The following is a 22,813-nucleotide window of genomic DNA, read 5'->3' as shown; positions in this document are numbered from 1 at the left end:
CTTTCAGATGGGTCCAGCTTTCCTTCCCCCCCCCCACCCCCCATCTGTTATCCTTTTTAACCAAGTGCAGCTCACAGGCTGTTCTAGCTGCAAGAAGAAGCAGGGAGCACCATCAGACTTCTTTGATGTCATCTTATTGTTAATAAACAAGACTGGCCAAAATCCTGCTTTCCCCAAGAAATCCATTTTTCCTGCTAGTTGTGCTAAATCTCTTCCAGACAGCAGTCTCCTCTTTCAAGGCACTCCCAGCAGACTTGTTCTTTGGGTTGCAAGACCCTGGTCAAGCTCTCTTTTGATATACTCACATATGAGGACACTTACACATCCCATGCCCCAAATAATATTCAGCTAGAAAAACTTCTACCCAGAGCATTTTAGGTTCCTAAGCATCTGTTTTTACGAAGCCCATAGTGCTGACCAAAACCAGTTTTGCAGAGCAATCTTTGAAGAACGGTGTTTGAATTCAGAGCCGGGAAGGTGTTCAGCCTCTAACAGCACTTGGAAGACAAAAGGTCTAAACTCTCTGCCGAACTTCTGTTAACGAGCACATGCATCAAGAGCAGTGGCCCATGCTACCTGCCAAACTGATTGCTGTTGCTAATGAACAGCACTGATTAAAAGCTGTTCGTTTCTGTCCATAGCAGTATGCTGAAGGAAGAGTCTGTAGCAAATTAGATCTTGAGTGAAAAGGTCATTAGACTGTACAGGTCATTACAGTATATCTGAAAGCTGCGAAAAGGGAGGTAGAGTGAAGTACTTTTAATTAATTTAGGGTCAGATAGTCCCCAGAATGTCAAAGTGATCTGTCAGCATCCCCCCCAAAATTATACATCCAAGAAGAGGGCAAGAGAGGCATCATGATTTATCAGGTAACAAATGAAAGGAGGTAATTAGCTTTTCCACTTCTAAAGACGAAATATCAAAGAGCACCAGGCACATTCATAAGAGCATGCAGAAGACATGCAAGATGGGCTACCATTGCTCAGGTTAGCACAAACTTACTAGTTCAAAGCACGGGAGCCCCATTCAGAGCATCAGCAGCCTCCAAGGGCCTGACTGCACCTTGGGCCACCCAACCGGTCACTTGGATCAGAAAGAGCAGTACAAAATAAGAGACTTGAAATTATTAAATATATACGTGTATGTATATTGATAAAAAAGGAGCTGCAGATCTGACACTGTGTCTGTAACAAATCTAAGAAATACGGACAACAGTATCAGGGAGTCGTTGCAGAGCAGAGCACTTGAGGGAGGGGTTTTCAATTCCCCGCTCTGACATGTGCGTTTCCCATGGCCTCTCACACAAATCACCGCTCCTTTACGACTCAGTGTGAAAAGGGGACGCGGTCCTTTCCCATCTAACAGGGTCTTACCGCATTTCTGAAGCACCCATATGCTTTGGTAAAGAAAGAGAGAGGGAATGGGAGAGCAGGAACAGAAAAGTTAAGATTTAGATTCAAAATACATCAATGTTACTAGAACAAAGATCAGCCTCAACACTGCCCCCATTTTGACAGATCAAAGCAAAAGCCCAGAAAATACTATTTTCAAGCTTTTTTTGCTGTTGTATGGTGCAGTCTAACATTGTCTATACACAACTGGAATATTGTTATACTACCACGCACTATTACTGGGAAAGATAACAGACTGGGGGAATTTTCTGAATTGAGGGAAAAGCTGTGCTGAACAGTAGATTGGTTTTTTTCTGCTAAGTTTCCCATGAATGATGGGACTAGAGGTTTGTTTTTTTTTTTTCCGAAGCTATGGGAAGTACCTTGAAACCTTTACCTTTACAATAACAACATCAAGATCTTCGGGGGGGGGGAGGGGGGGGAAGAACTAAGCTTCTGATCTTTTCAGCCATTCACTATATTCAAAGCATCTTTTAAAGTGCTTTTTGTAAGGCCTTCAAACCCACAATGTTTTCTTCTCTCTGTTGGCCCAGCTGCAGCTTTTAGCAAGGTGATCATGTTCAATGTTATTGATGTATTCTGCTGCAGGAACAAGATGGAGGCTAAAATTGAATTGCTTTTGTCACATTCCCGTCAGCTGATTAAGTTGGACTTGGGGCATTTTTAGCAAACAGACAAAGGACAAAAGAATGAGTAAAAATAAAAATTTTTCAAGCTTCATAAAAAGTAATGCAAATACTGGAGAGCAACCCAAAATTTAGAAGTGATTTGCCATCAAATCCCAATATTTGCCAGTGGGCCCCATAAGCACAGAGTGCTGCACTCCAATAATCTGGAAGACAGGGCTTTTTTTTTTTGGAAAAAAAAAAGCATCACTTCATTTTTTTCCATAAGCTAAGTGGTTATAAGTAGTCCCTCATAAGTAACTTCCTTTTCTACCCCTACCCCCAGCACCTTCCCATGCACACTTCTCTTTTCCTATCTCTGTGTCACCCCACATAGCAGCATATGCAGGCAGGCAGTCATGCTCATCTTCAACCAGCGTTATATGCAGGGAGCTTTGGAAGGCGCTGCAGTGTTTGCAGTTCATGACAGAAAAAAATTTGGGCTAATGGCAGAAACATGTTGCATCCATTGGCCTGGATGCTCTTAGGGGGCTTTTGCTGACAGGCAGAAAGGTGACTGGAAGGAGGACATGCATGCTTCAGTGCTACGGCTTGTCTGGCGCCTGCAAATTTTGGTGACAGAAGTAGTCTCTGCAGTGGAGTAGCCTGTCTGTATTTGGGGAAGCCCTGTGGCTTCAGCGAGGGTGTCTCCTGTAAGGGTGGGGAGGAGTGAAGTCGCAGCGCGCCAGTACTGGACCGTCACCTAGCATTGCTAAACACCCTCACAGAGTAATGCTCAGCACTCCCTTCTCGGTCTTTTAAGTGAGACATGCATCCCGTTCCCCATCCTACCTTACAGCAGAGCAATGGCTAAGCGGCCACCCACCATCCAGCTCCCTCAGGGCCCCTCCGGCAGCTGGGAACACCCAACATGACGAAGGGCCACCCCGTTACTGGAGCTGGGGCTCGGCAGGGGCACACAGGGCTGCTCCACGCCGCTGCTCTTAGCAAAGGGGACTTCTCATGCAACTAACTGGGCCACCAGGGCAAGAGCCAGAACCTGGCCTGGTGTCTACTGACTCCAAATGCTTTCTATAATCATTACTCCAAGCGTAGTTACCCTCTGTTGCAGATCTATGCCACTAATACCGTCATCAAGCTCTTTTTGACTGCGTGCGTAGTCCTGCCCTACAGGCTATATGGCTGGCACCAGCTGGCTCTCTAAAGGAGGAATTTGACCCTAAGCCGCCCAGTATACAGGAGTCATTTTCCATACCACTGCAGTGACCAAAACCAAACCAAAACACCAGACAATCTAACTGGCAAGAGTTTCAGCAGGCAGGCAGAAACCCCTGACCCAGAATAGCTTCGGGATAGGATACCGTTGTTAAAATGCTTTTGCTCAAAATACTGCCTGCGCCACGATATTGATCAAAAAAGTTTTACAGTTCAAAGGTAGCATCAGTTTAAAGTGACAGTTGTCCGGTTTTAATGGACTTCTGCGGCACAGCACGTGCAGGCAGCAGGGCCCAGGCACAGTCACTGCAACTTAAGACCTCCAGAGAAGGCAGGAAGCTGCTCAGTAGCACGCTTAACTCTGTCCCACGTCTCTTTAAAGCTGCTGGGCTTCAATTTCCCAAGGCAATATTCTGCCCATTCCTGGCCTCCCGGATCGCACATGAGGCAAAACGTGCCCTTCACCGAGGAGCACACAGGTTTGGTGACGCAAGGGAGCTTTTGCTCTAGCCGCAACAGTGGTATGAAATAACACCCGGACCGCTTGCATATATTTGAATGGGCAGTGAAAGTTGCTTTAAACAGAGCACTCCTTCAGCTCTCTAGTCCAAAGCAGGTAAGCAGTTTTTCAAAGCTACTGGCCCTCAGGGAAGCAGAATAACAGCAAGATTTCTACTTAGTGGGTACCATTTTCAGAGCATTACTCCAGTACCTGAACAGAACGGGCTGTTTGCAACCTCAGCACTTCCTAGAGGCAGCATGACGGGTACTGTCCACATGCATGTGTATGTACACGTGCATGCGTTAGCAAGATGATGCAACTCTTATGCTTTCTGTCTACTTCCTCTTCCTTCCCCAGGGCTTGTAAAAGATTTCCCTGGAGTGAGTCCACTGTCCTGTGGTAGAATAAGAGCCTTCAAGAAAAAGATGAAGGGAAATCCCCAGTCATTTGATAATGATTTAAGGCCAAAAATCGATTTATAATCGTTGAGGTCACAAGTTAGTGTCTTCCATTATGAGTCACTTCATTTTAAAATGGAAACCGCCTTACAGTTCTCTCAGCCTTTCCTTGGCCTTTTGCAAGCCCACGCAGTCTGTTTGGCAGCAAACTGCAGTGGCCACTTCTTGAGGTGCGGAAGTGAAGGGGAGGGGGAAAAAGACCTTCTATAAGCCAAGCTCTGCCTTGCTTCACAGCATCCCCATGCGACACAGCAGCTTCTGTGTTCAATACAGCAGGCAGGGCTGTACTATGTGGGCTGGAGCTTTAGACAGGTATGTTTTGCCCATCATGGTCTTATTTTAAAGGCAGCTCACTAAAGTGAGTCTCTATCAAAGCGGGCGGGGGCACGGAGGAGAGCCCTTTACTTTATTCTAACTTGTCCTGGTTTTGTGCATCTCTATGACAAGGACAATTTGCTATTTTTAGATGGTTTTTGTAGAATCTTGGACAATTTTCTGAGTCAGCTAGTCAGAACCTTTCAGGATATTTTTTCCTCTGCCTTCTAGGACTGACAGGGGACCTCTAAAGGACTTGAAGAGTTTGTCGGTATCAAATCAACACAATAATTAGTCTGTCCCTCTAATAATACTTTCAAAGTTTTGGAGTAAACTATGGGTATAATCAGTAAGGGTTCCCCCTCACACACCAATGTTTAAAGCCTTTAATTAACCACTCACACATGTTCACTTCCTATGCATTCACCCGAGATGAATGAGAGAGAGAGAAGTTAAGCAATAACCAAATAGAAATTTGGTTATCAAATTTTTCCATCATGGTCCACAGCCAAGCTTTATTTCCTGTGAAAGAAAGGGCCCTCCAGGGCCTTTAGGAGACTTGCTATATATTGCATGAAGGGACAAATTTTATATTTTTATATATGTATTTGTGTACATACCTGTGTGCGTGCCATGTGCATATACTCACACATTACTGAGGTACATGAGCTTCTCTGAATCATTAGCACAGTTATGAGAGGCAAAGCTCTGTAAGTACATTCATTTGACAGAAAGACTGTGAGGTTACAGAGTTATGACTGTGAGGTTACAGAGTTATGACGGAGCAAGAGCAGGTTCAGATACGCCACCTTTATCCACCTAATAATAGGTAATAACAAGGAAACAGATGCAACCCCATAGCCTGATCACAGCCAACAGGCGAGTTCGGCCTAGCCCAAAACCCATGCCAGCACATCCCCCCCCCCGCTTAGTCTGCTTTTTAAGCGAGGTAGATTAAAACTGGTAGAGGTGAACGTCCTTGCACTGACAGGCCCCAGGAGACCATCTCAGCACTGGCCAGCTCTGGTTCTTGCTCTAGGGCCTGGAGAAGCCCTGGGACCACTGGGCGGCCTTTCCTCTGGAGTGGAAACGCTCCCTTTGACTTCACTTGGGTCCAGCGGATGCCTCAGGAGTGTGTTAATAAAGGCTGCGCGAGACTTGCTCCTGCATGGGAGAAACCGAAACTGGGCAACAGCGCGGGAATTTGACCTGCTCAGAGGAAAGCCTTTGAAAACTGGAACTTCAGTCTCTTTTTTCACCTCCCTCCCTTTCACCTCTGTAAGGAAAATATAACCGTCGGCTGCTACCTAAGCCCCTCCATCCTGCCGCAGTCACTGTGGGATCTGAGCCCTGCACAAATGCAGCGATACATCTGTCTCGCCACTGGATTAGCTAAAGCTTCCCTTGGCATCACCAAGAAGCTGAACTCTTCTTTCCATGTTTTTTTCTTCTTCCCTTTCCCCTCTTTCAGAGCATGACTAATGCACTACAACCTGCTGCCTGCTAACGGACATCGCAATCAACAGAGATGGAGCAGAGGAACCCAGTTTGGCTTTTCTGTAGTTGAGTAGAAAAGCAAACCGAGCCTCAAGAGCTGCCTAAACTCTCCAAGAGGGTTAGTTCCCTACAAACGAGGGTAAATAAAACCAAAATGGGTTGGTATCTTGACAACCTAAAACTCACACTAACACAAATGTGCCCATGTGCCCATAGATGTGGCCATGTGCCCATAGATGTGGCCCAGCCCAGGAAGGGCAGGAGATGGGGGGGCCACAGCCCATTCCCATGTCCTGCAGTATGTATGGAGCCACCGGGAGGGCAGCAAAGACCCTCCCGGGGAAAGGAGCTGAAGACCCCAAGCACTGGTGGTAAATCTGCATGGCCCTGCCACCACTGACCCAGGGACCAGTTTGGCACTTTTTGTCCCACAATGTACAGCTAAACACTCATGCAGCTTGAGATGCTGCCTAGCTGATGAAAGATTACAAATCCTTTCCAAATTCCCTGTAATGATATGAACTGTGACTAGTTCTCCAAATGACTTCGGAAATAATATGAAGTGATCAAATACACCGTAATCATAGAGAGCAGATTGAAGTGCCTCATCAGAGGCAGAGAGGGCTTCTTCCAGGGACTGAAGGTGGGAAGATGATGCCTGGACAGGTATACTATGAAATCACTGAAGATTAGCAAAGTCAGGATTGTTCTTTTTGACAAAATGGGCATCAGATTAGTTCATGGTTTCCAAAAAACCCAGAAGGTGAGGGAAGATACCCCGGTTGTACCCTGGTGCCCACACAGTCCACCCCACTGACTGCCAAGTTTGCTCACCTGCCTACAAAAGCCTCATCTCTGTGACATTCAAGAGCCTTGCATGAAAGTGAGTTTATCCCACAACCCATCTTTAAAAGAAACAGCAATGTTACTCCCTCTCTAGAGAGAGAAGTACAGAGACACTGACTGCTTAAAATCACACGAAGACTACCTTCACAGCCAGGAGCTGGCCCAGGACACCCTGCCTCCGGCTGGGAGGGAGCGTGGGGATGCCAGAAAGCCATCCTGTCCTGGGCTCCGCACGGGGGCTCCCGGGAGCAGCAGCAGCCAGCCTGAGCGAGCCTGCTGCGCATCGCCAAGAACGTGGCTCAGCACGGCCGTCGCCCCCAGAGGCATCCTCCCCACCACCAGCAGGGAGGTGTCTGGGTAGGAGGGCACAAGGGGAAGGAAGAAATTATGATCTGAGCTGCTGGAGGAGGATGAGATGGAGGGGAGGGAAGAGTCAACAAGATCAGGTAGAGGGGCTAGATATGGTGGGGAAAAAAGAAAAAAAAGGGGGGGGGGAGGACAAAAGGTTCGTGCTCTGAAACCATGCTCGGTTAAGACCCAGACACTGCAAATACTTTCAACTGTGCACACAGACACACATGCTTTATTTTACAGACAGGAGGCGACAACTAATCACCTTCACTTTTAAGCACAGTGTTTTTGTGAGTTTGAGAGGGAAGAGGAAAGGGTTGATGGGGATGACCTAGAAATACCATTTTTGCCACACTGGTGAGGGAGGGCCAAATCCCCACCTTATGGAGGAGGGAACCGCATGCCGGAGCTGCCCGCAAGGAAGCGGCCGCCCTGCTCCCCAGCGCCAGGGCGAGCGCACCCCAGGGCACTTCCGGCGCACAGGTACAGTTACAACAGCAGCACGACAGGCCAGCAAAACACAGACTGCTTCCCCTGCTGTAATATCCAAAGCCATTAAGTACGCTGCAAGAGCAGCCGTTTCCCTTTGAATGCTTGAAAACGCAGCTCTGAGGTTGCTGGCCTCCCCAGGGCAGCTGGAGAGCAGGGATGCCCTGTCGGCAGAGGCAGGGTCACCCCGACCCCCAAGCATCTCTGCCCTGTTTTAAAGCCCTTGCAAGCTCAGGTCATGCACAGAGAGCTCACAAGAGAGGGATGGGAGCAGCAAGGCTTCTGGGAGAGGGAAAAAATTGGGAAGTCCAGTGCAGCACCAGTGACCCCTGAGGCTATCTGGCCACCCATGCTGCAAGCATCCCTTTCGTCACTCTAGTGGGTCACTCCCTGACCGCTCCCTGCCTTGAAGGGGTGTTAATTAGCCCAAGGTTTGTAATTATTAATGCACCTTGCCCTTACAAAGGTAAGTCAGATATTTCCTACTTAGCTAACAAATCAGTGGATGCATTTATTCCTTAGCTATTACATCATTATTATTTCATGTCTTGTTCCTCTCTGCAGGAAGCCATCTAAGCAGTGAGATAAGCAGTAAAACAGTCTTTGGGGAATGCAGCAGTGGTACATAAGCTCCACGCAGGCCCTGTCACAATATTCCTCAAAAGTAGAACCAAAAAGGCAAGTCATTTCCCCTAACCCCTCTCCATTTTCACCCCAAAACACCAACTTACCACATGCCTTGTCTTAGCAGAAAGCCACTTCCTAATCCTAGCTATCTGCCTGTATCAAGCAAGGGTCTCAATATATGTGTTTACATTGAAAGGCAGGGATTAATGCATAAAGATCCTTTAGGCTAAGCCTTGAACCTCCTAGCCCAAAGCCTCACAATGAGTTAATGAGTTGTTAAGGACTTAGCCAGGCATTAAGAATAGTCTTTATTCAGCTGAGTCTCACCTGAGCAGGTGGGACTGTTTGGGCACAGCGCAAGAAATATCAGCATCAAGATCCTTGTAACCATGTTGATTATTTTGGCTGCAGTAAATAAATACTTCTGTCTCCACCTGGTGGAAGAGTGATTTCTAACTAATTGTCCTGCTTCAAAGCACTTCACAGCTAGTGGCATAGTGAGCCCCAGAGCTGGGCAGGAGGTCGTTCTCACATGTTCCCTGCTCATCTGCAGGGGCTGATTTCAGCCCTGGTGATGCAGGGAGTTAAAAGAGGGGAGAGTCTTTGATCAGCAAAAACCAGGAAAGCTCTCTGGCATCTGGTAACAGGGTGCATGGCTCAGCAGCATCGCTCTGGCTCAAGCCTGGTTCCCACCTGCCTCAGCACGCTGAAGGCGGTGTCGCCGTGCTCTCTTCCATCCCTAGGTGCATGTGCCAGCCCCTGCCCTGTTGTGCCTATGCTGCTCCTTGCAGTGAGGTGGCTCAGGGAACTGATCCAGCTGAAAAGTAATCCAATTTTTTTGGTAGAGGTGGTTTCCAGCTGCATCAGCTCCCTGAACCAGCTCACTGCAGGCTTCCTTGCCAGCAGGGCTCTGGGGGGTGAGGGGAAGGAGCAAGAAATGCAGCTGTGGGCAAAGGGCAGCTGGGAACACAACAGCCCTGCACTGGATCCATCCACGCTGCCATAAAACTGCATCCTTGGCTGCTTTGAGCCACATGCATTTCACTAGCAGAGCCCTGGAAAATTCATCCAGCACCCAAAAAACTCGTCTCTCCCTGAACACATGGTACTTATTCTCTCGGAGGAAGATACAGCCTGTTGCAACCAGCACTGTTGCGCTGGCTGCTCGCTCAGAAGTTTTAAGAGCCTGAATTGTGTCAATGGGATAAAAAAGCCAAAAAAGTCTTAAGAATTACTCAGTTCCAGAGAATACATCAGTGACCTCTAAAAATGGGGTTTATAATCTTTTGACCTGTTTGCTTTCACTAATAGGGGCATCTTTCCTTTTGTAGTAGTAATTTAACCAAACTCTGTTCAAATATTAAATACAAAACTTAATCTTTACCAGCCTTACTAGCGTTTTTTTTTGCACTCAAGCAGGCTTGCTGGATCAATGGTACCACTTGAAAAAAACAGATCAAGTATCATGGGGTTCAGATACTGGAGTGGGTCAGTGCTGTATCACCACGTTCAGCACCTGGGACCTACCATGCCAGGCTGTCACAGCCTCCCAGCCATGTAATGCTGGACACTGGACACTAGCGAACAGGAGTGTTAAATTCTTCCCAGGCTTCCCGACAGTTAACGTATTCCTGGAGGCAGGAGATTCGATTACCTCATTTTAGCTGCCGTAGCCAACGAGTATCATTAACCGTCCAGTTCTCTTGAATCCATTCACAGTATCTGACTCAACCTCCTTCAGCGATGAATTCGAAAGGCTGCCCATGCTGTGTGAGCACTACCCTTCTGTTCATTTTTAAATGTCTCCGCTCATTAACCTAAGCTAGTCTTTGTAATAAAAAGGGGAGGGGGGAAAAATGTCAGCTTTTATTATTTTATTATCACCTTAAATTCCTCTTGTTAAGCTGCCTGCAACACTTTTCTCTTGTATTTGAAACAAACGTTGCTTACCAAAAATAAGTAAATAAACAAAATCCCACCTTGTTTCTGCAATAGGGATAACCAGCCCTCTCCATGAAGAGGGCTCTGCTGTGAGGAGCTGTGGTCCATGACTGGGACAGAAATGAGAGACTCTTAACTCCCTTCATCCACAGCAGCAGCGTTCTTGGGCACGAACCGGATGAACAGAGCTCAGAGGCAGAACGTGGCCTTTGTGTAGCAATAAAGAGGAGACGTTTCCTTTTTTAGAAAACAGGAGAGCCAAGTGCCTCAGATTGACCACTTGAATCCCCTAAAGGCAGATGTGCCCAGCAAATTCTATGGCTTGTACTGCAGGTATGGGGCAGGTGGGACTTCAAGTGAGTCAGACTGACCCATGGACGGAGTGTGTGGCACCTCTGTTTGGCTGCAGAGGGACCTCCTGAAATCTCAGCTACATTTCCACAGGTGGAGGTACTGCTCCTCTGAGGTGTCTCCTTATTCTGCACATTTTCTAATTCTACTCAGCAAACTACAAAGAGAGACAAAAAGAAACGGCTGTTGCTCATGACAGGAGAGATCCTCAGCTGGTAGTGTCCCACTTTCGAGGCTATGAACATAGGTACTGGCTTAAGCAACTTCCCCTAAAACAAATGCTCAAATTGTCTTCCCCTGGTTCCCTGTGTCTGCTCTCTGGGGCCAGCAACTGCCAATGAAAATTGGGCCAAGCTTTCTTCCCCCCCATGCTCACTCCTGCTACTGGCCCCCAAATGCCATCAGTTGGAGAACATGGCCACACCAGTTCGATGCATCTCATATAAACATTTCTAAAGGTTGTAGTGCCAGGTTATTGCCATGAATCAAGCATGTGCTACAGCGTGGGTTGGTAGTAAAGAGAACTGTCACCACGCTGTCAGGCAGAGGTGACAACAGCTCCCAAAGGGGTAGCACCCACTATAGAGAGGGAATATCTTGGGAACTCCCTAGAGGCTTGGTTACCAGGATTAGCAGGGTGAAATTCTCTGGCCAAGTTATACTGATAATATTACCTGAAATGAATGCATAGGAAGCACTTTCTAATATTTTGTTCTTTCCAGTGATGCTGGATGTGGTCAGATAATTAGCAGGGAGATGCCTTGATCATTCAAGAATGCACCTATACCTGTGATTAACATTCACAAAGCGTCTGGATTAGCTATGTAAATAAATGAGTAAATAAAGGATCTAGATTAAAACAAGACAGGAACAGGAAGGTATGTAGCTGTCCTTAAACCTCTCCTCTTTGATTGTCACTCGAGAAACCTAAGCCAGTAGCACTTAGCAGATTATTTCCTGCTTTGGACACTGGCCTGCGATATACTACTCATTCTACCCCATAATTTACAGGTGGTGAAATTTAGCTAACTGGAAACAGAGGCTGTTTAAATACCTCAGATCCCTGAAGGAATCCATCATGTTTTACCTAACCTTATTCCTCACTGTTAGGTTTTGAAATGTCCCAGCACAAGCAGGATTAGATACTCTCTTTCTGGGGTGTAGTCATTCTTTACAATAATTAACTGCAAATTATTCCAGAGCCACAGGAACTGGATGCTAAATTGGCAGTTAAAACCAATCCATATCACTGTGGAATGAAATTTCATTGTGCAGGATGAAGGGGTAGAATTGCCCAGCCGGCTTTTGGCAGCAGGCCAGCCTCGATTAGCTCAGGCAAAGGCCAGTGCCCTGTGGTGCGGCTCCCAAAGGTGAAAGGCAAGTAGATTTCAAATACCACTGAGCAGGGCAGGCACAAGACTGGGCCCTGGGTAACTTGAGGGAGATGTTTGTGAGGGGGGCAGATGGCGGAATCCCACAGTTCTGATCTCCGGTAAAGCTGGGCACCCCCAGCTAACTGGAGAAAGAAAAACAGCACCAAGAAAAGACCATTTAGTAAAAGAAATGTGTTTTATTGAAAAAAAAAAAAAGTTTCACTTATACACCATGAAAATATTTAATTGTGTATTATTATTTTCATAAGAAGAGGTCAAGACTCACAAGAAAACCACAGTCAGTATTACAGTATTATGAGATGAGGCTCTGGTGGCATCTGTGCTGGTCCTTCTCACTGAGCAGTAGAGCAGAATTAACTGTGCTTCTGACAAAAACCCTAAATATTGGCCTCTTCCAGATGCTACTCCCTGTTCAAGATATGTCACACCCACTGGGTCAATATTTAATTATTTCTGAATTAGACACAAATGTCAAATTTTCTCCCCTTATTTATATCTTAGATAAGTTCATGACTATCCCTCCCATTTTTAACAATCCTGATTCATATTTCCCAGTTCAGCCAGCTAAAAACTATTAAAATCACACATATGATGTCACACCCCATTTTCTGGTATGAAAACAAAATTAAAAGGGCTCCATTACGCTAGTAATTACGCTCACTAAAGGCAAATTATAAGATCACTGGTGCTAAATTCTTCTGTCGTCTCATCTCCAACAACAAACCATACAGGTTTGTTCCCTAGCAAGGCATGGCTTGCATAAGCTCATATCGGGTATGTGAATATATGAGCTTTACTAGATACAGATCACAGAGCATGAGTACCTGTCTACAAGTGATCTTCCAACAACATTGCTTTGTGATATATCTATAAAAAAAGTAGAATCATGCTCCAAGCCAACAGTGTGTTTGTATCACACTGCTTGAAAAGGCTTCTGTTGAAAAACCCTTCTGAATCAGAAGCCTATAAACAAAAGCAAATCTTAATGTCACCTCAACTCACAGGTAACTCTGCCCCCTCCCCCTTTTTTTAAGGGGCATGGGAAGGGAAAAGAGCCAGACCTGGACAATATTGACACCATGCAAGTGCTGTGAAAGCAGACTTGCAGTTTTATCTACCTGCTACTCTATCTGTGTTCCCTAGTTAGATAACTGCTTTACTGCTTTGTTATCTGCTATTTTCTACTCTGCTAGGCATAAGGAGCATATAGGTAAGGGCAGTCGCACAAAATCTTCCAATAGTGTAATGTTTTTGCCCTACACATGTTGGGCTCGACTGAGAACACCAAACTCATACTATTAAATCTATAGCTCTTCTTTCAAGTACTTAAGCTGACAAGGACTTCTTTTCTCTACCACTATTGGTGCAACTTTGCAATTTGGCTGTGCTTACCTAGCCACTTGCTGCCATGAAAAGGGAGAGTCCCACTGCCCCCTGCCCCCTTTGCCCAGCTGCATCCTCCCATCCTCTCCATTGTAGCACAAGTACTTGTCTGCTCCCAAGATGAGAAAGTTAAAATGAGCTACAGCAGCTGAAAACTCCTTTTTTTTTTTTTTTTTGGTCTGGGTAAGTTCTCCATTGGTTTAGCTCTTTCACTTCACTCATTACGGGGATGGGCAAGTACCCGCGCCAGCAAAAGTGATAGCAGAGGAATAACTGGGTGCAGATTTACGGTGCAGCAGAGCTGGACAACTGAAATCCACCATCGCAGCTGATAACGCCACACCTTCCTTTTCCAAAGAGCAAGAGCCTAGCCTCAGTTATCTGAATCATTCACTTGTGGAGTCACTTTCTCTCCACGAACTATAGAAAAAGTTCAGGGAAATTACATGACTAAACTAGGTTCCTAAAATAGGGAAGAGGTGAAGGCGAGAGAATTAATATCCCACTGCCTTTGCCACAGCCATAAAAGCAGTGTCCCGATTCAGTATATGCTTTAGTTTGAAAGTGCACACTTAAGAGCTGTGCTAAATCAGAGCTTCGTTACTGTATTTAGAAATGGACAGCCCAACAAATTTACACCACCTTATCTCCCAGTTTTACAGAATAACTCTTCTGCATTTCCCCCAAGGGGCAGTGCAGGTGGAAGAGTCACTCTGCCATCACTATGCCTACATTGTACCCACAGACTCCCAGAGAGGAAAATAAAGGCACAGTGAAGCAGGCAAAACACTAACTGTTCACTTCCTTATCTTCTCTCCTCAACAACAGATGATCAGTTTTAGCGACTTTTTTCTTGCTAACTCAACAAAACAGAAGCAATACTTTTGTTTTAAACATATCCAGAGCTGAGGAACTCGAGAGAGAACTTCTGATGGATTCTTCCCTAGTTTTTGCAATAGTGATTTATTCAGAAGAGCAGTGAGGATGCTGGCTTGTTTTTCTAAAGATAAAAACAACCAAAATCATAATTAATGATGGTCACAGTTCCTCCAGACCGCTAAGGGTTGGGGTAGGAGCATTCAGTGGAGGGCCATACTCCACTAATAGACTTACGGAGGCAGATCCTTGCACTTCCCAGAGAGCCTCCAAATGACCAAGCAGAAAAATAAATACCTAGAAGGGATTTGCTTTAGCCCTAGTCTCCCAGCTATAAAAAACAAAGAATAAAATAATTATAACGAGATAAAAAAAACGTTCTGACTTTCAAATATGCTGACCACTTGCTTTTTGATTGAATGCAATTTTGTTGGTAACTCAGCTCTTCTGAAAGCTAGGTCATGTATTTATTGAATTTAAATTCCGATCACTCTACTTAAAACCTTCACATTATTACAACTGACAGAAGACTGGAGAGGAAAAAAAAAAAAATCGTCATTTTTGCCCATTTATCCTACTCATCTATCTATTGCACATTCATTCAGTATAAGCAAAGAAGTTAGTCTCGGTCAACTTCATGTAATGCGTAAAGACTAGTCCTGTTCTAATCTCTCATTTATTTACATGCTGTTATTGGGTACCTATAGGATCCTCCAGACCTATTTACGTAAATAAACAAACCTGTGACCCATTTTTAGCCTGCCCCCAGTAGTTTGGTATCTTACTCTAATGCAAAACCCAAGTTTCAGGCTTATGTCACAACTTACCTGATTTTATAATGGATAAGGTAGCAATATTTAGGGTTTTCTTTTAAATAGTATTATCTACCATCCTACTGCCTCTCTCTACAATCAAGTGTATAAGCCTTACTGCAGAAAGAATACCACTTGTAACTGCCAACCAGAAAATACACAAACACTAAAAAAGCCTACCATTTCATTAGAAATTAAGTAATTTGCTATTACACAGAACTCCACTGTTTTTTCTGGCATAAAATTCATTGAATTACTATATACATCTCGAGGACAATTATTAAGATATGTAAACATTTAACAGGTCCACCTAGTTAGTACAAAGCACCACACAAACTTTAAGTACATAGAAAGTTTGCTCATAAATATTTCTTTGTTTAACAATTTAGCACTAAAAAAATATTACTTAAAAAGGCATCTTTTATTAAGTTACATTAGTCCGTCCAGGGCTGGTGGGGTTTGTACTGTCCCTACTATATTACAGCCACCTTGCTCGCTTCTCATACCGTTCTATTTTTCTGGAAGAAAAGGCTATGTGTGGCTGGGACCCAAAGCTTCAGCACAATCTATAAAAATATAAATCATTAAGACCTCCTGCTCACATTCTAAAGGCCTACACAGCCAGCCCCCAAATTCTGTTTCCCATCCCCACCACATTGCAAATAAAGCTTCAACATACATACACGCACACAAACAAAGAGTACATATACTACAGTCTTCTACACACAGATTTTTCTAAATAGCAATGCAACCACATGGGCAATAGGTAAGGAATACACGTGATTTCAGTAGTAACATATGGCACAGCCTTCTCATATTGCTGGTTTTCTCTCTCTTACTAATGCGCTGCCTTATTTGCTAGTCTACAAATTATTCTCTGTGTTTGTTATTACTGTTATTTGCATTGTAGAGGCTCTAATCCAGGAATGCATGCTTATTCAGGAACATACTTGGGAGCATCCCATTTGCCTCAAGAATCATTGATGCTGGAGCAGTCAGTGGCTGGTGGCTTTGGGGCTGGCACCTGGTACCAGTTACCTGGTAAAGCAGACAGGAGCTCTCTCCTCAGCTGCTGAAAGTCAAACTACATTCTCCCCTTCTGGAGACCGTCCTCCCGATTCCACATAAATGATGAAAGAGTAGCTTGAGCCTTCCTGAAAAGAGCGTACTGACAAGAGCAGGTACCTTGGATTCTGCGTTCAAAGCCCTTCTCTAGCAGTTTAGGTCACTTTTCAGGTTTCTGATCTAAAACCTGTGGATCAGAATGTACCTTAAATCTGCTCCTGCAAGCAGGTATAAACTCACTGGTTTACTTGTTTATTTAAAAAGAGAAGAGATATTTTCAGGGCTCTGCTTGAATGTTTCAAAGCCTAGTTTCCATGGGTGTCTTTAATCGATGTGTTTTAGAATGCTGGTGGGCTAGAAAACTGCTCAGCAGTTAAGTTCTCAATTATCAGAAGCAAATGCTTTTTACGAAGTACCGATGTTTTCTGGATAATCTTAACCTGTGATTTTAATAGGAGTTCAATGATGGGACTAATCAACGAGCCAATGAGGCTGCAGTGTCATACAAAAGAATGGATTGTTTTCTGTTTCAATTTATGAAGAAATATTTTACCTTCAACGTGACCAATATTTGCATCCTTTCTGTCTTAGCGTCTCAGGGCATTATTTAAATGCGCAAGACCCTTCAGTTAGGAGGAGTGTTTTTCTTGGGTATAATTATAAACCTAACTTCTCCAGTGGGCATAACCATGCTGCCATAGTATCTTCTGCAATTACCAGTGCTCTCATTAAACTGAATACATGCTCTCTGCCTCCTGCAGAACCTGCCTTTGCGTAGAAAATGCAGAGTACTGACAGAAGCACTTGCTCTGACATGCAGGATTTGTCTCCTACTGCAGTCTTTTATGTTCTAAGCTAGGCAATGAGGTAAAAACTACCCTGTGAAGGGTACTGCAGCTAAATGCTGCATAAGGATTAGAACTGGAAACGCGTTACGGTTCTTATCCCAAGCCTCTCTTCTCACCTTTTATGCACAGCACAGAGAAGTCCTACACATGCAGTACAAGGCATACAGGAGCAGTGGGGCAAAATGCTAGTAGCTGTTCTTTTTGAAGAAGTTTCATAGGAAAATTCAGAAGACAAGGATGTTATTCTCTTCTGCACACCTACTGCGTTATACTGGGATGATTACAGTGTACAAATGCAAGTTCTTCAACTACCTACCCATTTTCTACACTAGGATACAACTGAAAAAAACCTTTAATTACATCCACTTTACTCAGCAACACTATCAAACTGTTCTGGTTTTGTTTAATTCTGAAACGGTTAACATATTCAAAAATCGGATCTAACAATTTGTATGGGTAGATGCTTTTAGATGCTTTTATTACAATCTTCCTTGCCACATATTTTAAAATAAAATAGATAAAACAATCACCATAGCAGTCTCAGACAACAAATTAACACCATCTAATCAAGACACACATAAGATACTCAACAAGGCAGTATAAGTAGCTAGAAACCTTGGTCCTCCGAATCTTTTGTATAGCATGTTGATTATAAATTTCTTCCACTTATGATGTAAATCAGCAAACAAACATTTAAGTTGACAATTTTACTGCAGATTTCTAAAATGTTTATACCAAGTGTGAATAGCATTGATTTTAGCACAATGTCTATGCATGTGTCTCCCACATTTTAGCACAATGTCTATGCATGTGTCTCCCACAGATGCAAATGGGAATTTCAAGCATGTAAAAACTATATCTAGGCCCAGGATAGAGTAGATCATTTTTAAATAAGTTTTGGTTTGTCCTGCACAGTGGCTCCACAAATAAGTGTACTTGCAGTAATCAAAATGGCTGACCACATACACTGAAAAGTTCATTCCAGAGAAAGGGATACAACACAAATTACATCTAGTAAGTGAAGAGAAAGCATGGGGGGAAAGGCGACTGGGCACAAACACAAGCAGTGAAGTTAGTGTCTCTAACCAGAAAAGCCTCATGGATGAGGGGCCCTGGATTAGTAGGTTACAGAAGCCTTTCATGCTGTTAGGACAGTCATGGAAGATTTTCAGTTATCAACACCACTTTTTGTGCTAAAGTGCTTGCTCTTCTGCAGCCAGCTGGGACCTAAATTGGTTTAGACTAACCCTCTTTCCTCACCTAAGGATCTGCAAGTAGATCACATAACGTTGATACACCTCCTCCATTCCCTTAAATAACGGATAGCTGTCTAATACTGAAACACTTTTCAGCTGCACTAGAAATACAGTAGCAACTTGGAATCTTTACTGATATTATATGCAGGAGGAGAGGAGAGAATAAAGACTGGATATGATTGTGTTAAGAGTATGAATTTTGTTCTGCAAACATTATGAAAAAGTGCTAGATAACTCTGAACCAGTAAAAATGCATCTATATATTATTTATGTATACCTTTCCGTTTAAAAATACCTAGGTTAGCACGTTGTGACTACAAAAAGTTAGAGCTAATTTTTTGATGTTAAGTTTCTGATCTTCCAGGCAAGAGATGTTAAGCCCAGTTCTTCAGTGAATGCATAAACCCGACCTAATTTAGATCAGGTCAGTTGGAGTTCAGAACAGATACCATAGGAGCAACTCCCAGGGACTTCGGCAAAAGAAGCTAGCAGCCAATTGCTAGTACAAAAACACAAACTTTTGCAAACTTAGTATTTTTGTATTTGTATCCCTCCCCCCCCCCCCCCCCCCCCCCCCCCGAAGCTCTCTCTTCATTGTTGCTTCCATCCCCTGTCAGTGTATGGCCAGGTCACACATTCCAAGAAGGTGTGAATTACTTGGAGTGATCCTTCCTTCTTTGAAGCAACGGGAAGAGGTGACTGACACCTGACAGATATAAGTTGCCCCAGCAAACATCTCACACGCTGTTTCATGGCAATATTAAGGTTGACTGCACTTGCCAAACCTTGGTTGTAAGGTAACTTTAAGTCATTTCCTGCCTGTGAACTGCTCCTAGGGCTCATCTACCTCTTAGCAACCTGAGGGACGTGGTGGAGGTCTCAGAGTTTGGCCATCTGAAGATTTTGGTACGTGACCCACAGGAGCCAAAAAGCTGGTTATGTCTGGGCTAGGGAGTCAAGCTTAATGCTGCAAAGTCAGTTAAAGAACCATGGCACACAGAGCCAAGGAAGTTCAGTCTGTTCATCCCCTCTTCCCAAATGGATGATGGGGATTATATATTTCAATGTGAAATGGTCTACATTTTAAAAAAATAACTATAAGTGAGTCAGTTTATGTTCGGAATATGGTGTATAACACTTATGTAATCCATGCTAGAAATAGTTAAAATGCTTTTGCGCTCAACTGTTGAAATGCATCTCCAGCTGCAGCTTTTAAATACTGTTGCTGAAAGCAACTATCTCAAAAAAGGCAACTGTGCTCCCTGTGCAACTGCCCTAGCAAAAATAAGCTTATCTAAAAAAATATGGCAATTTATTAATACAGAGCTATTTCTTAGCCTATCTGGAAGCCTGTGTCTCAGGAAGGAAAAAAAGTCTGCATTAATTTAAAAATGTAACGCGGAGAAAAAAGGCAAGTGATTTGTACCTCATAAAAATCACAGAATAGTTGGGGTTGGAAGGGACCTCTGGAAATCGTCTAGTCCAAGCCCCCTGCTCAAGCAGGGTCAGCTATAGCAGGCTGCCCAGGACTGTGTCCAGTCAGGTTTTGAATGTGTCCAAGGATGGAGACTCCACCACCTTTCCGGAAAATCTGTTCCGGTGTTCAATCACCCCTACAGTAAAAAAGTTTTTCCTTATGTTTAAAGGGAACTTCCTGTGTTTCAGTTTGTACCCATTGCCTCTTGTCCTTTCACAGGGCACCACTGAGAAGTCTGGCTCCATCTTCTTTACTTGCTCTTATCAGATATTTATACACATTGATAAGATACTTCACCTCTTTTTATACACTGGACATCAGCCACAAACTCATCTCTTCTAGTGATTGCTAATTGCTCTTCACATCACCAAAATCATTATTGCTAGAAAGGTATTTTATGGCAGTGGTTACTATGAACTGTGGCAGTAGAGTCAAGTTTTCTTTTTTTTTTTTTTTCCTTAAAATTCTCAAGTCAAAAGAATTTTTCTCATTTTAATGCGCAATGGCATTCTATTGCAAGAGGGCAGTAAAAGTATTACTAGTTACCGAGAGTGAAAGCTGAAAGTTTGTCTCTTACATTTACTGCAAAATGTGCTCACCTCTTAAATGTCATTTGCTTCAGAGACACTGAAAATCAGGGTTTCGGAAGTGTATTAATTAGGAAATCTTACTCTATTAAAAAAATCTGCTTAGCCAAAAAAAATTAACCGAAAGGATAAATTGCTCTTCTATTAAGTGAAACCAATGAACTTTTACAATGGCAGAGAATCCACAAAATCATAGGATGAGTGAAGGCTACAGCACCCCAAGCGGTCTCCAGTCCAGTTCTCCTGGGGACTCCAAGCTATGCAAGTGACACTGCCTATCAGTTAGGCAGGCGTGGCGAGCAAGATGCAAGAAAGGCATCTGGGAGAGCAAGTTTCCTGAGCATACTCAAGTAATCAGGAAAAAAACGGAGCTGCCCTCTCTTCTAATGCAATTTTCCTTCAGGCAATTGTAAGCACACATGCACTTTTTTATCTTCCTATGCCATCAAAGACAAATAAAGCTCAGCAACTGAATTTGGGTTTGACAACACACTAGCTCTCATCCTGGGAGAAGCAAGAACTTCAGTGCCATACTGAAGTCAACAGGAAATACAAGGGGTCAGCATGTGTCAGCGTATCTACTATCTACTGGTATAATGTTTGGCTGTGATATACAGCACACCGAAATTAATAAGAATCCCATCTTAAAGCCTTATGAAGCAGAATTTGGAAATAAAAATTTGTTTGAAGATGAGTAATAATGCACTTCTGTAAACTCCAGTCAGCGAGGTTTGCAGAGAATTACGTTACGGACAAACAAATTCTGGATGTTTTGTTGCATTTAGTAAATGTACGTTAACTTACTCAAGCACGCACATTACTTTCACCACAGGTTGCTGCACGGATGAGCCCACCAACAGCACTCACTATTGCTAAGTGGAAGTGTCCTATACAGTTTGTAAGTACATCCACTCATGGAGAGCAATCTAGGATGGTCAGCTTTCAGAGCAGGAGCTGCTTTAGCTTTTCTCCTTAAAGAACATTTGTCTTTACTTAAAAACTAAACAAAAGAACCAAACCTGGCCTCAGAGGTACAACTACAGTCTTCTACCTTATTCATAAAGAAGCTTCTGGAGCAGATTTTCAGGAGAAGGTGATGTGGGTACCTGTGGACGTTAAAAATAAGCAGCCAGTACCTATAAAAACTGAAATTATTATAACTGTTCATAAACAAGAAACAGGAGCAGTTATCAGTAACATGAATGACACCTCAAGGTCACTTCAGAGTACTTAAATGCTATGCATCTTCAAAGTACTCCTTTACACACAACCAGAAGTTTGTGTGCAGTTTTAACCCTGCTTAGTTTCATAGCAGCCGAGATACTGAATACCAGAATAAGTAACCAGGTATCTCCAGGAAACAGAAGCACATAACCAGCTCCACTGGCATTAGATGTCATCTCGAAATATATTCTCCAGTCAGTCAAGCATTCCATTAGCAAATTCACATCTCAAGTCTTTGGCAAGGCAGGAACATTATATTCCCTTGCCCAGGGTAATACACAGACTAGGTGAATTTGACAGCCATTTTGATACCTGGGAATATGCATTAATGCACATTAACTCTGTTTTGTTTTTAAAACTGAACAAGGCCAGCACATATGTTTGAGTGTGGATATCTGCCTATGCTGGGCACTATTTCATGAAAGTCAGGTTTCTGTCACAGATCTAAGGCAAATATTACAATTTACAGGAAAGAAAGGAGGACATCAATACATTGTGCGTTAGTAGAGACATAAAGCCTTTATAACACAGTAGCTTTCACTATGATGTCTGGGTTTTCTATGTCCTTTCTGCTTTGGACCATTCTCAATTCCAGCTGGGCTGAGTTTGGTTTGTTTCCTTCTCCAGCTTGTGCTAAAAAGATGATATCAGAACATCAGTAAAAACAGCAGTACAAACGTAAACAAGTTACACTGTTCTGTTAGCCTATCCTTTTTTTTTTTTTTTTTTCTTCTTTTCCCCACCTGCCTTACTACTGTGTAAGGCTTCAAGATGGAAGATACAGGTCAGCATTGTAACTGCCAACATCCCTGCCTAGCATCTCTCTCCAGGAAAATAATACAGCTCTGCTGTCAATTACAAAGTGATAAACAGATGCTCCAAGAGCAAACAGTTCCCTTCTGAATCTCCTTGGGAGTTGACAGAACATGGCAAATCAAAGGGAAGAGGGGCTAGGGAAAAAAAAAAAAAAAAAACACACACACACACTTCTTCCATAGCCTACACAACAAATAGACCTACCGTTTATTACCAGTTGATAAACCACTCTCAACTCTATACACAGGTACTAAAAGGGCAAGTGAGCAAGCTATACTGAAAATATAGGCTCTTTTGCAGTCAAACAGCATTTCCTCAAGTTCTTCTACCACTGCTTCAAAGAGCAGTTAAGTCTCACCACCACTGTAGTCCAAGTATAAGTTGAACAGTGACATCTTCTGTCTGGTGTTGTCAAGAATAGGACTGGAGGACACAGTAAGGAACA

General features: G+C 43.6%; 1 protein-coding gene across 1 annotated transcript in view; it reads right to left on the bottom strand.

Annotated features, from left to right (window-relative positions):
* Positions 1-17,455: 17,455 nt before the first annotated feature.
* The window catches only part of PDXK (pyridoxal kinase), a 50,054-nt gene continuing 44,696 nt past the window's right edge, over positions 17,456-22,813 (bottom strand). The window contains exon 11 of the mRNA XM_068915501.1: positions 17,456-22,185. Coding sequence (XP_068771602.1) covers positions 22,073-22,185 — 113 coding nt within the window. The 3' untranslated portion in view covers positions 17,456-22,072. The remainder of the gene's footprint in view (positions 22,186-22,813) is intronic.

This window comes from Struthio camelus, chromosome 1 (genome assembly GCF_040807025.1).
Source record: "Struthio camelus isolate bStrCam1 chromosome 1, bStrCam1.hap1, whole genome shotgun sequence".
Taxonomy (NCBI): domain Eukaryota; kingdom Metazoa; phylum Chordata; class Aves; order Struthioniformes; family Struthionidae; genus Struthio; species Struthio camelus.
This window is presented reverse-complemented; position numbering and strand designations above follow the sequence as displayed.